At 37.0% G+C, this 16,708-nt stretch overlaps 1 protein-coding gene across 1 annotated transcript; it reads right to left on the bottom strand.

The window, feature by feature from the left end:
- Nucleotides 1–1,556: 1,556 nt before the first annotated feature.
- Nucleotides 1,557–16,704, bottom strand: LOC108377526 (AF4/FMR2 family member 4-like; the record flags this gene model as incomplete). The annotated part of the gene is made up of 3 exons (XM_017633792.1): nucleotides 1,557–3,513; nucleotides 5,837–6,045; nucleotides 16,697–16,704. Coding segments are annotated over 3 exons (1,185 nt in total), but the record flags the coding sequence as incomplete, so codon positions are not given.
- Nucleotides 16,705–16,708: the final 4 nt, after the last annotated feature.

Raw genomic sequence — 16,708 nt, 5'->3', positions numbered from 1 at the left:
TTGTTTACAAGCAAATCAAATGCCTAAAGCCACATAAACTCTCCACAGTTTCACAGTTTCTAGGCGTAGGTAAGTGGAGAAAGTTCAAAAAACGATTAGCTGATAGTATTTGGCAGCGGTACATATGTATGTAAACAAAAATTGCTCCATCCCTATTTGATTCTTTGCAAATACATATACATATATCTAAACATCAATATGATGTAACTAAGGTGAATTCAATATTGTTAATTGCATAGCGCTGAATTTTTGTATTTATTTTAAAAACATATGTACATACATATTATAATTTCGCCACTTTACAAATCTTACAAACTTTCAACTTTCTCTAGCTCACCGCCGCTATTATGGACTGCATACTTTTAATGGCCGTGAAAATAATAACAAGGAAGGCAAGCCATACCAACACAGTTTCGGTTAATCGAAACCAGCCAAATAGTATGGACCCTCACTGGGATGGACTATGGGAGTTTCTTTTTTTTTTTGCGCTTAATGTTGTCGTCAGAATGAACGATCAGCATGATGACTTAACAAATATGTACAATATTCAAAATGGTATTTTACACTACATATACGACATAACACTGTAAACGATCAAACGTGTTGCGGAATGAAAGCCCCAGAGTATTTTGGGCATTGGTAGTACATACATACATACATACATTGGAACACTGGCGAAATTCGTACATAAAAAATTTCAGCTACGAATGCCAAAGCTTTTAAATGCCAGAACAATTTTTTTCGCGTATAAAGTTAATAAAGTTATGGATTAATAAAATCTGATAAAAATGTGGTAAACTTTATCAATTAACATGAATTTTATTATGCCTAAATTTCTGTGCACACATGTAAAGGGTTAAAATTAAATTTTGCAGATAGCAAACATACATACATAAATGGCTTATAAAAGAAGGGCTAGCGGATTTGTGTTCTTTACCTCCTGCATCCAATTTTATTGAAAGTTCAATATATCTCAAATTTGTTCTCTACAAATTTTATTATAGTACCTATAAAGCTATTAATTTCATACCGTTATTTTTTCAAGTAAATTACAAACTGTTTTTATTTTGAATTCGCTAAACGGTAAAATGCCCTTTTACACGAAAAATGATTTGAAAGGGCTTTTGTAGGTTTATTTTCCTTAAAGGAATAAGTTATAGGAGATGGTGGTTGTAAAAATTAAAGAAACTAATATGTGTCGCACCTATATATCGTCGCTACCATGTCAAACTATCGAATGTGCAAAAATGCTTATTCAATAACGATACCTTGCGCATGCGTTTAGAATGATATGCAAGTTGGCAATTTTTCCTAATGACAATATTTTTTACAACAGTTTTTTCTGCTCTCCTGAAAAATACCCATTTTCACATTCGATAGTTTCGACATCGTAGTGATGATATGTAGGAATTTGCCAATACGAGCCGAAGCTTTGTTCGAAACAAATTTCACCACAGTATATATGTATGTACGTATAAACGAGAAGTACGGCCAAAAACTGTTTGCTTTTATCTCGCAATGTTCCATGAATTGAAGCTACACCTTTTTTGTATATATTTTTTTTTTGTTTACTGCTACTCTCATTCAAGCATACACATAAATTTGCTTAGTTTAGTCATCTGTTTGTTTAGACAAACATATTCGGGGATATCACTGAATCCATCGTAGCCCAATCACTGAATCCCAATTGCTATGAACGTATGCATTCAAAGAATATGCTACTATCGTAGCCATTCGAATTTAGTGACTGCGTTTTCGAAGATTTTCATAAAATTCGGACTACGATAGATTCAGTGATAGCCCTGATTGTACCATAACTAATATTATATAGACACTTTCATATAGTATATACTTTTATGGTTTTATGAGCTCGTTGACTCGATATTTATGTATAAAAGTTGATTTACAATTCATACATACATATGCATTTAAAACTTTTACAGGCTAATCTTCGGATGAAAATATACAATATATACGATTTTGCAATTGATAACCAATAGATGTGGCATAATTAATCACACTTAAAGATATATTTTTTTTTATACAACTATTATCATTAATTATGTATGTATGTTTATATTTATGTATATGCAGTATTCGTAGGAGGTGTATCTTAGGTTGTATACTTATTTACATTTGGCGATACGGATAGTGGTATTTGGTAGCGTAGAGTGTGGTATATGATACATAAGCGATGACTTGCTATTAAAGGAAGTGGTTTAGTGTAGTAGTAAAAAGTTGTAAAAAACAAAGCACAACAATTTTCTCTTTCATAATTTCTAAAGATAAGCTGACTTAACGATGAGATTAGCCATCAAAAGTGAGACGGCTTCACCACACATACATATATAAATGTATTTCTCTAGAAGAAGGTGGAGAACTTGCGCCTATTGGGCGCATTTGCCGCCATTACAGGCACCGACGCATACGCCGATGGCTCGGCCGTGCTGGCAACAACGCTTGCGCCCTTTTTTCGCGCATACGCCGCTGCCGTTGCCGAAATGGTCACAGAGGCGGGTGGCACGACAACCGGCACAACCACGGGTTATACGGAGATTTCGTAATTCATATCGTAAACGCTGGCACGTTCGGGTGTGGGTGTGGTCGTACGTGCACCACCCACCAAATGTTGTGCGCCTGGTCCACCTACTGCTGATGGTGGCATATTGCCACTGCGCCCTTGCTGTTGCTGCTGTTCCAGCGATTGCATCTCCATAGAGTCGGTCATTTCGAGTGCGCGCACAAATGACATGGGACGTGTTGGCGTCTGTTTTCGCTTCACTTGAGGCGATGGCTGTGTTTGTAGTTGGGTGACAACGCCAGCACCACTGACGCCGCCACCGCTGGGCCCACTAGGATTTGGTGGAAAAACGGGAACGCCGCCGCGTAATTGTGGCTGATAGCCGCCGGCGTTAGAATTTGTCATCGCTTGTGATGTGTGCACATAATTATTTGACTGTGAGGCAGTGGGATTACCAATACCATAACGCATCATATAGGTTGGTGCGGATGTCGACGAGGTAGGTGGCATCGTCGTAGGACTGGTCGGATTGGAACGATATTGATTTTGTTGTTGTTGTTGTTGTTGCTGTTGCTGAGCTACCGGCAGATATTCGCCCGGTTGGTGTATACGCGAATGCGTCATTATTAATGGATGTGGCTGACCGCTGCCGCCTACTGTGATGTACTGTGCGTGATGTATGCTATTGGCTATTGAGCCGCCAATGCTGCCAATGCCCATGGAAGAGGGCGGCATGCCACCACCGCCACCGCCGCCGCTGGCGCTACCACTGCTACTACTGAAGCCAGGCGAAGTGTCCTTCCACATGTAGACGCCACGTTGTGGACTACCCGCTAATTCGCGTATATTATCTACCGTGTTGTTAGAGCGCGCATATGAAAGTTCATTGCCGCCCTGTCGTACTAGTTCACCTTCGGAGAGAAAGCGGCGTTGAGGGCTTCCACCGTAGGCCTGTGAGGCCAGCACCTGTTGCTGGTGATGTGTTAGCGGTACTGTGAATGAGGTGCCAAATGTAAGAACAAATTAATGCGAATTCGACTATGATATACGAACTTAAACAGGTTAGATTTGAGCTACATAGAAGGAAAAAGAAGTGAGATGTGATTAAAAAAAATGAATAGCTATGTGGTCGACGTTGTAAGCGCATAATAACCCCAACCGTTCCGACGACATTTTCGTGAGCGATAAGTTTTAAAGTGTGGCCTGGTTTATAGCGGTCAACACAGGGTTGCTCTTTAAATATTGCATTATTAGGGGTATTCTCGAAGTCATGCAAAGCCTTTTCACGGCGCACGGTTTACAAAGCCGTCCCATGGGAAAACCGGTTTTACCATGCAATCCGTGCACCGCGCAAGGGATTTTCAAGACTTCGAGAATATTCCTATTCTAACTCGAACGGAAATATGCAAAATCTGGCATTGTCTACGTAAAGTTTGACATTTTTAATGGTCATACGGGAATACATTCAAATCACATTCATTTGTATGTTTGGGCCCAAAAACAAAGCAATCTGCAATTATTCGGGGCAAGGGTGGTGCAGAAAACGTCTTGTTCACTTGCAGGTAGTCCAGATGGGTGGACTTAAAGTTAGCTCAGTGAGCACTGGCAAAACTTCGACACGCAAAGTTGCAAGGCCTTCGTAGTTCTTGCTGGACCGCCAACGGACAAGGCGCTTCTTAGGCTATCCAAGATGGCTCTCTCGATCCTGGCCGGAATTATGAGTAGGCACTGCCCAATAGAAACCAGCAGCTGTGTGGAAGATGACGAGATGTAATCATCTTAGCCCTTTCTTCTTGTCTGCACTGCATTTGTGTTGCTTAGGTTTAAACACCTCGGCGTGTTCTCTATGTATGTACATTTCCAAGAAAACTCTCCGGCTACCTGCGAAACCGCTTATGGGCGCGAAGGAGTTTCTTTATCCACATTTGTAGTTGTCTTCCTCAAAAAAGTTATCTCAAAGGTCATCCAAAATGATTCAGGCCCATCTGTCTTACCTCATTTGTACTGAAGGCCTTGGAAAAGGTAAGGACTACAATCTTACTGAACTAGCCACTGAACTCGTTTCAGCACGTATTCATGGCAGGCCGCTCTGCAAAAACCACTTTAGAAAATACGAAGACAGCAATATGGAATGTTCTGAGCATCAATGGAGCCATAGGAACTTTTAATTGGAAGTTCTTATAGATCTTACTCCTCTTCATATTCATATACAGACTCAGGCGAAAAGGGCTCTACTGAGGATGGCTGGTACCAACATCGGGGCAGAAGGTTTGCTTAGTCGTAGCAACATCGATATTCTGACGATGCACAACACGGAAATTGCAATATCAAGGAATATAAAGGTTTAAAACTGATGTAAGTATGTAATAAGAAGAGCTGGGTCGAAATATATCGGATAGACCAAAGCATGATAACCGGATACACTGATGGCTCATTGTCTGATAAGTGTGGTTGGACCGCTATATGCTACATAAACATCCGCATACTTTAATATCACGCGAAACTACCGGAATCAGAACCTCACAATCTTGACAGATATCCAAGAGGCTATTAAGGCCCTCAGAGCTTATCAGGTAACATTTAAACAGGTGATGGAGGGCCTTGACAAGCTCAATACACTTGGTCAGAGCAATTTGGATTGCGGGGTATATTGGTATTGAAGGAAATAAGACTGACGATAACCTCTTCATCTCCCAGGTCTAGAGCATTTCAAAGCATTTTTAGAAACTTAAAACTTAAAACGCTTTAAGGAATATATAAGCCTATCCAAGATCAGCTTACGAGTTATCGCAGGCATTCTGAGAATACTGCAGGCTGAACTATCACCTGACCAAACTGGGAATTAACTCGCAGTAGCGTTGTCCGGTACTGATGCACATAAGCAAAATACACGTAGGCGAAAAAACAAGTAAGTAAATAAGTCTTGGCCAAATAAGATTGGGCCAAAAGAGCCGGATGGGATTAGCATAGCGGAAGCCCAATTGTATTGCGCGTATTTTCCATTCTTTGACTATGACTTTTCATATACATAATTCTTATTTCTCACTCCTTTTGTCCTTCTATACATATGTATGTACATTTAATTTTATAGTAAATACGAAATAGTACATACGATTTTAAATGAATTAGTAGCTACTTGATTTCATACTTAGTATATGGACCAACTGGGGCTTCGAATTTTATGCCTTTTGCTAGATTTAGACTTAGATTTCTTAGAGGTCTTAAATGCGCTGGCCATGGCAAGTAATTTTTTTCGTTTCTTTTTATTTTCATGCAATGATCGTTTACTATATTTGCGATTGTATGCTTTCTCACCTTGCTGTTGTTGTTGCTGATGCTGTTGCATCATGGCACGTTGTTGCTGTTGTTGCAACATGATTTGCTGCTGTTGAATGGTAGGCGGTTGTGGATGTTGCGGCGGCAAGCCAGTCGTATATTCGTAATAAGTCTGTGACGGTTGTTGTTGTGTATTTAGACCAATGAAATCGGGTCGTCTTGGTTGGGTGGGCGTACCAGGATTGGATCTTTTGCAGGACAAGTAAAAAGAACATTTAAGTTTAGTATTAGTACATGTTTGCAAAGTTGCTAAAAGTTTGAATATCAATGATTTACAACAACAAGCATTAAGTTCACGGCAAATCGAATGCATTGACAACAGATACATATGTATGTAATTAGTTGAGAAACAATTATGTAATATGTATGTATGTATTTATATGTACTTGTATGTAGTGTGTATGTATGCGTATACATATGTATGTATTTGTGAACCACTTTGAATGAAATGTTGATTAAATGTAAGAATAAGTTCTTCTCGCCATACTCACAAGCTCGGATTATTGATTTTAATAAACTAAATACATTATTATCAAAGCTATCGTATTAAGACATGTAGTTAAGAGTTATGCACACATACATACATACACAGAGCTGAAAATATGCTTTAATTAATCACGCCACAAGTGCTGAAATTACTAAATCAAATGAACGCAATGAAGGCGCGCTGCGATACGGATATACAATACACAAAGCCACAGCCCCTAATCTCAAACATAGAATACGTAGCTCAAGTTGAATTTATATTTTAAAATAGGTGGCAGCTACCCTACATGTAGTTTAGAAATAAGATCTCTTCAAAATAATTTTGTAAACAGGTGGCAACCCTCTTCAAAATATTTTCAAATCACAATCTTTTTCGTCTGGCACCGGAATACCGGGATATATATTTCAATTATCTATTTGTCATAATTATGGTTAAACTTGATTTTTTTAACAAGTGGCAACGCTGCTACATGTAGTTTAGAAATAAAGGTCTTTCAATAGGCATATTGTTTTTTCAGAGCCATTTTGATTGATATCCATATAGTAGTAATTCATTTACCAACTGAATACATTCAGTTTAACTTTGTAAACAGGCGGCAACCCTCCTATATATAATTAAGATATAAAGCCTGTTCAATACCATTTCGATCGATAATAAGTAAGTTGTAATAATTGGTTTAACTTATAAATAATTTCAAATAAATTTTTTAACAGGTGGCAACTCTTTTTGGAAAAGTAAAACGTCATTGCACATCTACAGGTCCAGCGCTTTAGTTTGATGACCCATTTTGTAAAATGGAACGAAAAAGTTTTCCCGTACTATGCATTGATATACACATACATACATACATACAAATGTATATCGCCACCCTGAACAAAAAGACGTATCAAACATCATCGTTGAAATGCAAAAAGTTATAGCTAATAAAAAATTCAAAATTCACTTTTTGATTTATATGATGGATTTCATCGAATTACAACTCCCCGCATTATTTTATGAAAAAGAAAAATTAAAATATTAGTCACGACTTTTTCCATTTCGTTGTTACGTCTTTTTGCATTTCAGGTGACGATATGTAATACATATATACATTTGTACATACATATATTACTAAAATAGTAAAATATCAACATTAGCTCCAATCAATTATGCCACAAATATTTCACCGGAGCTGCGCCATCTGTTACTCAAAAGCCGAAATACACACGCATACACAATACTTTTTGTCTACTTCTTACATACAACGCAAGTACATGTTTGCAAAATGATAACGAAGTGATTTCGTATGAAAACTCATTTATGCCCATTTATTTGATTCAAATAAAGATACTTAGAAGATATCAACCAATACTTTCCCATATACCAAACGAAAGGAAATAACATGAGTTTTTTTATTAAAGAAAAGAAAAAGAAAATCATTCGAGCTGTTTTCGAGCATTTTGATTATAAGAAAAGCTAATTATTTCAACATTTTGTTGTCTTAAATGTTAAATTTTGGTCGAATTTTTATATAAAATTTGTAATATTTCTATTGCTGTGAAGAACTTACATTCTGAAAATGAAAGTTATATTTGCAAAACCTAAGTTCCTAGAGCACTTCAAAGGCTCAAAATTGACCCCAAAATAAGCCAATATTTACCGTTGTTTCTACGACAGAAACCGAACTAATCACTTACAAAAATAAATCTGTCGATAAATCTGGAATTTCATCTTTGAAACGCCGCATTTTTCTTCGCTTCATTAGTTTTGGTGCAATAAGCATTCTTGTGAAGATCTAAAAATTACAACTACCCCATTTGAGCATGGCATCCATACCGAAACGTACGACGTATTATACTTAAAAAAAAAAAGTCGGACGAACTGATAACCTCCTCCTTTTTTCGGTTAGAAAAAGATTTTCCACTAGGAATTAAATGACAAAAATTGTAATGACAAAGTTGGGCATTAAAAAATATTCGTATCATTACGTAAAAAAAAATATTCAATCAATTCATTTCCACATGGCATTTTTTAAATGTCTCCAACTTTTCGTTTTTCAATGCCTAGTGGAAATTCGGCATTATATGGAAGAAAATGCGCAACACCCTCCACAACAAAAAAATTAAAAAAACCAACGGTAATTTTTAGCGACTTGAGACTTATTAGAGCACATTATTAGAGCAAAATTGAATGGGCTACTTAACTGCATAGCCGAAAATTTTCTAAAAATTCTGATTAAAAAGTTTGCAATTTTGGAGAAAATTTTTTTAAGTTTGATTCATTGTTATGAAATTTGTGCAAGCTTTGAAGCTTACATTTATGTGGTTTCTGGTTCTTATTTTAAATGAAAATTATTAAAAATAAATAGATAAACATAAGTTGCAAACAGGTGGCAAGTAACAAAATCAACGCAAATAAAGTCAATTGGCACTATTTAGCATACTGGTGCGGCGGCTCGCGTCCGCGTGCTACACTGCGAAGTTATAATTCTACTGGCCGTGGGACTCGAACCAACGACCTCGCGGCTCGTAAATCCGCATCACTGCCGTCTGTCAAGGCTTGAGGTTGTTCAGATCAACTGCGCCGTTAATCCGGATCAAAGTTGCCGTCTGTCTATGTACGCGAGTCGAAGGAGTGAGCCCGACTTGTGTACCAAATACAAAATTTTCAGGGACTTGGTACCTGTGCACACCTACAAGTGCTGCCGCAAAGCATTGCAAACCCCAACCGATGGGAAATAAAACGATGTTTCGAATGAATTAAGAATAATTTCCTGTTTATTGCAGTATGTATTTTCAAAAAGGATTATGGGAAAAACAAAAGGCGTTCAGATGTAACAAAAAGTGCGTGGTAAGTACATAAATAAGTTATTTTTCTCCCTTGCCCCGCTCAAGCATGCAAATATAGTTTTTGTATAAAAACAATCACGCTACTTGGCGCTTGTGTAAGCAAACAACTTATGGTGGTGTGCAACACCGAGCTCAGACCGTAAAGCAACGAACAGGCGGCCACCACTGGCAGCAGCAAAAGCTTAGTGCGCAGACCGTAACGGGATGTGTCATCAAAGTTGCAGAAATCCCATATACTGTCATTTTTGCCTAGGAATATGTTTCGAATATGCAGCACTTGACTTTGGAACCAAGCAAAGTACGATAGTAGATATTGTAGTACCTTCGACACAAATAGCGCGAGGAGTAGCCCCACAAGCATTACGAAATTAATTTCAGACTCTTGCGGCCAGCTGCTGCTCGATGGTGTACGTTTACAGCGCGTTTCATTCACATTTTTCGCTTGAATACTGGCTTTGCTGTCCAATAGCATCGTGGAACTTTTCTTGCCCAACACACTGAATGCCGATGACATCGATTCATTGTATAAATCTTCGCTGAATGAATGTGATGAGCATTTGGAGGCGGAATCTGTGCGTGGAGAGGCTTTGTAATGCACACCGGCATTTCGTTCCGAGTTCAATGTGTCCGTGTCGTTGCTATCGCTTTCGTTCTGAATCATATTTGGTGGTCGTGCCGCATGCATCGACATACGTCTTGACAAATTCTGCCAGTGCTTATTGCCATTTGTTGTAACCGTGCCCATCGGCGTCAAAGTATCGCTGCTATTACAGCTGTTTATGCCAATGACTCTTTTATTGTTGTTTATCTCGAAGGCACCACGCTTGTAATATGGAATTTTATTATTCTTATTCATCATACTGCCAATCAATGAGTTTAGATCAGAGTCCACATTGCGATTATCTGTTTGTGTGCGATTTTTACCGTTTTCACTCAATACAGTTGCATAACCGTTACGTGCATCGGTAGAGTCATGGCTGGGGTTGCTTAGATGCGATTTACCATATTTTAATTGTAAATTTAGGCTTTCCTCGGTAACGGGTTTATGTTCCGATTGCAATCCGATTTCATCACAGACTTTGAGCGTACGATCATCGAAGACATCGGCGTTGGTGTTGACTCGATAGCCATCGCTTGGACGCTGCATAATATCAAATATATGCAAGCTATGCACAAATTTACTTGAATCTTTCAACTTGGATTAAAAACTTCGGCAATTTTTTCATTTGTATCAAAAAATATGAAATACATTCAAAAGAAATGTGGATAAAATATTTTTGAAATAAATTTCCGGGCAAAGTGAAAGCCTATGTATGTACGTATTTTAGCAAAAAGCTTATGGCCTTATTCATAAAAAATAAAGTAGGTTTAAAGAGCTTTATAAATTGACGTTTTCATACATTTTTCAATTTATAAACCTTTTATAAAGCTACTTTATTTTTTATGAATAAGGCCATTAGATATCTAATATTATTATATAAATAAATTTTTGTTTAACATATTTTATTCAATCATTTTTACATTAGTAACAAACGCCTCGGATTTGCAGCTAACTCTTCGATTATTTTCTTTTCAATGATCTCGCGGTTTTCCTTAGTACAGAAATTATTTCCTCTGCTTCTTTTGGGTATGCAGTTACAGGCCCGACTCTTGCCACGGCAGAAAGAGAGGAGGCTTCGTTGGGACCACTCCGACTTATTCAGCTTCAGATTCGGCTACAAGTAGGTGTCTGTTGTCTTGCATCAAGCGAATATATATACATAAATGAGCATCTTCAAAAACTCTCCCAGCACAGTGTTGTGCACTGGCTTAGGGAGCGGTAAATTAAAAAAAAATTCAATGGAAACGCCAAAACAGCCTGGGTTAATTGTCCCCCAATCTTTGACGACCCACCACACGAAACAAAATTACGCTTTACGGAATGCTCTGCAAGCAATTCCTAGTAGGGAGCCACAGACGTGGACACTCGAACAGACACCTGCTTGCAGATGAGCCCTCGCCAAGGCATGTCAGAAGGCATCTATAAGAAGTGACGGACGAAGTCCAGAGGTTCATAAAGCAACCTCTGGACCCGTTAGCTTATCGACAGGCCTTCAGCGGCATTCACAGGGAGTCAGTCTCAAGTTACGTAGACTCCAGGCACCTGTGAATGCCGTTCTGGGCACACAACCACCAGACATAGACGATACGGAGCTTCGTCGGTTTCGGCAGACACGGACCTCAATAGCCCAACTTCGCGTTGGATACTGCAGCAGGTTGAACTCATGCCTGAGCAGATTAGATGCAGATATGCCAAACGAATGTCCGGCATGCGGAGAAACACCCCACGACTCGAATCATCTCTTCGTATGCCCGGAAAACCCAACGCAACTAACGTTTCCGTCTCTGTGGACAGACCCTATAGAGGCGGCACGCTTCTTGGGTCTTCCGTTAGTTGAGCTTGACGACAACGACTGAGATACTAACCGATCTCGGCGGGGTTGTTGTAGCCGCTAGAACAACAACAACAACAACGCTTTACGTATATGCGCTTGGAATTTGTGGACCCTCCATAGGAATGGTGCCTCTGTCCAACAGGTTTGCTAAGAGAAATACCGGGCTGACATCACCATAGTACAGCCATATTTTGTTCCAGTGAGATACTGGTAATCGATACAGCTATGCAATTTTTACACAACATAGAAGAAATGGTGGCAGTAATTTCTGCATACCCAGCTCAAAATTTGTATTTTTTGGATTATGAAACTATTGAAGTAAATAAGCGATATTTGTTTTTTGTTTTTTAGGTTCTTTGTATAAAGATTTTGTCCCTAGTGAAATTTTCTGGCGAATAATTTTCTAGAACATTTAAACACTCCAGCAAACTCCCAAATACCAATTTTTTCAGACTTTCCAAAAAAGCCGTCAAAACGATGCTAATGGGTTAATATGTTCTGCAAAATTATTCTAACTCTTTTTCAACTTATGTATTCTTAAAGCACTCATGCAAAAAACTCGGATCATTCCGTCCCAGAAAATGACCCTGAAATTTTTGCACAGTGCTATCAATGCGTCAAGTTAACCTATTAATGATATAAAAGTCAGAGCATCAATAATTTCGATTAGTTTTCGTTATTTTGAGTTATGTATATTGGTATATAGCGTATACGGTTGTCCGCAAAATAATAGGAGTGCGATATTTTGACCAGTTTGTTTATTTAATGTTTATTATTATTGCTATTTTTTTTAAGACAAGCTGGTTATACAACAAACAATTTCAAATCAACTCAAAAAAATTTTGTTTTGTTGAAGGGGTTTTGCATTTTTTCCATGCACTGCTAACAAGAAAAAAAGCCAAAAATCAACGGCTTTAGCAGCTTGAAACTTGCACTTCATTATACTACAATTTAATGGGTTACTACAACAGCATTAAAAATGTTTGAAATTTTGATGAAATGTTGCAGATTTTTTAGAATATTTTTACAAACAACAAATGCGAGTTTATATGGTGTTTGTTGTATAACCAGCTAGACTTTTATAAAAAAATATTAGGCATTAAATAAACAAAAGTCCAAACTGGTCAAAATATCGCACTCGTATTATTTTGTGGACAATTGTACAAGCACACATGAGCACCACAGTTAACAGAATCGTTTGGGTTCATTATCTATAACATAAAGAATGATTTGTATGATATTGAAAAATCTTATGTTAACAAATTAACAAATGAATAAAGTATTATCTGACCATTTCCATGACTGTAATAAAACGGTGAATGTACGATTACATAAGATACATACAAAAGAAATGGGAGTTTAATATAAACTGTTATGAGTGATTATTTTTGTTTGTTTTTGCTTTGATTGTGATTCCAGACGAGTACAGCAAAATAACGGTAATATATAGAGCAAACTTAAAATGAATTAACGAAATTATTTGCTTTTGATACCATGAAATACGATTTACAGATGATTAGATTTAATAAAGAAATAAAAAAAAATAATTGTGGCGAAAAAAAAATCGAACGTAACAAACGTAAAACTCACCTCCAATAAATATTACAACATAGTAGTAGTAGTAGTAGTAGTGGTGGTGGTGGCGGAAGTATTGGACGGAAACTGTACGTACGAACGAACAAACGAACGACCGAACGAACGCATTGAAAACATTTGCTACACAGCGGAGAGCTTATACAAAGCTTGGCTGAGCAGACATTGAAGTTGAGGCTGAAGCTGAGCTTGGGCTTGAGGTTTGATTGGAGCTTGTGGTGGTGAAGGCGTGTGTACATGTTTAAGTGTATGCACAAGCGCGATCGAAGTGGGGAAGAAGAAGAAGAAGAACAAGAAGAATTCAAGTTGCAGTAGAAGTTCAAATCGAAGATCGTTAGAATAAAAGTGATGGTAGATAGTCGTAGCGGTTGTGGTTGGTTGTATTGATAGTAGTAGCAGTTATGGTAGTAGTTGTAGAAGAAGCAGTAGAAGTAGTGGTATATAGTACGATTAGTTGTGGTTTTAGATGGTGTTGTAGAATTTTACAAGTCACAAGTTTTTTTACAAAATTTTTTTAACACTCAAATTTAATTTCCATTTAACTCTATCTATGTATATGTAGTTTATTATAAGCTTAGCAGTTTAAATTTGTATCAGTTTTTGAGTATTGACTAGCGAAGAAAGAACGAAAAAGAAAAGAAGAATTTATGTAGTAAAACAGTTGGAAAAGAAAAATAGTTAATTTACTGAAAAAGTGAGGCAATTATGATGATTAACATAGGCTTAAAAAATAGTGGTCTACTCTATCTTCAATGAAAAGTTACTGACGATTTGTAACATAATTTGTTTACATATACATGGATGTATGTAAATATGTTGACGTGAATATTGTGGGGAAATGCTCCAACTCAATAAGACAAAATCTTTCTGATATCTCGAGAAATGGCGCAATTTCTGGCGTTCCTACAGATGTGCATGTAAGCTTTTATATTTTTCAATGACCCACATCTATGTATGTATACTACCATACTCTGCAAATATCTGACAAACCAATCTGAACGCTTTTTTCAGTTAAAGATTTAATAATAGCTAATGCAACATTCATAAGCAGTATGATGATTTTCTAAAATTTGTAATGTACGAAAATTTGTGGCCAAGCAAAATGCTGACCCCTTAGTGGCAAGATGATCGAATGCAGAGAGCAATTGCATTTATTAAAAAGGAAAAACAAAAATTTGAATAAAATTGTGAAAATACGGACATCGCTGTTCTTATTTACATTAATAACAATTTAATTAACTAGGTTAAGATTATGGGACGAAAAGGAAACATTAGTTTAGTCACAAGAGGACCAAGCTTGCCTAGGAAGGCTAGGTAGGATGTTAAGCAACTTCTCCGAGCGAATAGATTCTGAAAATATGCAAGGCGACTTTCCTATTGCCATAAGAGAGATTAAGCATCGCATTATATCGCATCGCATCAGTTTGAGATTCTTTGCGACTGCCTCTCAAACCTTTTGCAAAACCTCGCATTCTTTCTTGCTTAACACACTGAATTATATACTCCATTTAACTGGTATAACCTAGCATGGGCCTAGGAAACGTTTTCTCCGTATAGCACACCAGAGCCGTGACCGACCGGCTGGTATAAGACAATTTCAGCAGTAAAAAGCCCTTCCGAAAGACCTCTCTGGGAGTCAGGAGGCATTCCACCTTGCCTTTATTTTTTGTAAATTCCAGAAGGGCTTTTGAAGGACGTACTTCATCTTTAAGTAATAAAAATCATACATTTTTAAAGTATTTGAATAAGATTTAAATCAAACATGTTTTATTCAACTCCAAATTCACATTGAAATTAATTTGTAATGCCTAATAATATGAACTCACACCGCCCTTATAGAAGGCGTGCTTTTTCAGAACTTCTTCAGTAAGCCGTTTAGATGGACTTCACTTAAAAGGGCCTACCTAAATTATCTTCTGGGTAAGTATGATTTTGTATACCAAAAATTGAATTGCCCATTTTATGTAACGGTATTATGCCATACTTGAAGTTAGTTCCGTTGGAATCGAAATACAATTTGCAATATCACTGCCACCTATCATTTACCACATTAATAGAGCGATAGTAGGCTTTAATGTATGCAACCCGCACAAATTTTGTTCTAAAAAAATTAGTTTGGAGAGTAGATAATTCTAAAACCTACCTGAGAAATTCGCACTTAATTTTCAAATTACAATTTTTAGTGTCCCTGAATTCGTAAAATACAAAACAAGGCGAATTTATATTACACAACAAAAACAAAATATACGCACGTTGACAATATTACAACAAACACATCATTTTGACAAAAGGTACAAATTCGCCATTGAAATCAGCGGATCCGGTAACACGAACTTGTATAGATTCGCCTTGAGAAAAGATTTGTATATCAGTTGCTGTCAAGGCGAATTCATATAAGGTGGTAGTTGTAGTACAAAAACAAAAACTAAATTTGTGTTTTGCTTTCGCCTTTGGTATACTAATGCCAAATTTTGGATGTTCTTCGCTCAAGGAGGACGAGGGAAAGAAAATCCCAACACTCCTACTTTGGCACTCATTCATAAGGAGTTTTGACATATGCGTACCGAGGCGAATTAAAGCAGCTGTTCTAGCAACGCCACCTTATATGAATTCGCCTTGGTTGCTGTGGAGACGATGAAATTAAAATGTATAACTTGCTTAAATCATAAACGCAAAAGTTTATTATGAACAAGGAGCCTGGCTATATATGCCTCGACCCGGAGTCTCCAATGAGTGTGTTTTTCAACATTTGTATTTTCACTTCTATTTTTGTTTCTCCTTTGAAATAAATGCAAACTTTAAGAAAATACATATGTATGCCGGAAAAAGCGCGTTGGCGATACAAATTCCTATTTAACGATAATTTTTCTTTAAAATTCGAGTTATTTACCGATTTTGCATTATGCGTTGGCATAAATTAAGAATTGCTAATTCCAGCTATGTCCATCTTCAATGCAAAACAATAAAAAAAAAATTAACAAGTAAAAATATATTCACAAAATCGAAAGCGAAACATTTCATTTTAATTTTGAAGCACGGAAATAAAAGCAAATAAAATTATGTTAAATACCTGCTAAGATTAGGAGTTACATGAAAAAATTACATTTATTTTTTTATTTTTTTGACTAATAAATTTTCAAGGCGTTTACAAATTTTTGCGGTTAAGAAAATGTAGCAGTTCTGATTAGATAATCATAGAATTCACATTACTAAATACGTTTAGACACATTCTTTGCGTATATTTTAGAAAATAGTAGTAACTATAACAGATATTTGTATGTAGACAAATAAAAATAAAAAAATAAAAATTATAACGCAGAGTAGTAGAGCACGTTATATAGATGGTTGAGAGTAGTTACATTGCAATTGCTCGTCAATGTGTAAGCTTTATGGCCTGAAGACACCCAGCAATTGCAACTAAACTTTCGCACTCGAATTTGCCCTTGTACTCGCGCGTCGTATGCTCACATGCGTTTAATCGCTAAAAAAGACTCACCTTCTAACTGGA

This window comes from Rhagoletis zephyria, unplaced genomic scaffold, assembly GCF_001687245.7.
Source record: "Rhagoletis zephyria isolate East Lansing unplaced genomic scaffold, Rhagoletis_zephyria_1.1 Rzeph_scaffold_12252, whole genome shotgun sequence".
Lineage (NCBI taxonomy): Eukaryota > Metazoa > Arthropoda > Insecta > Diptera > Tephritidae > Rhagoletis > Rhagoletis zephyria.
Note: the sequence above shows the minus strand (reverse complement) of the source record. Positions and strands in the feature narration are given on the sequence as shown.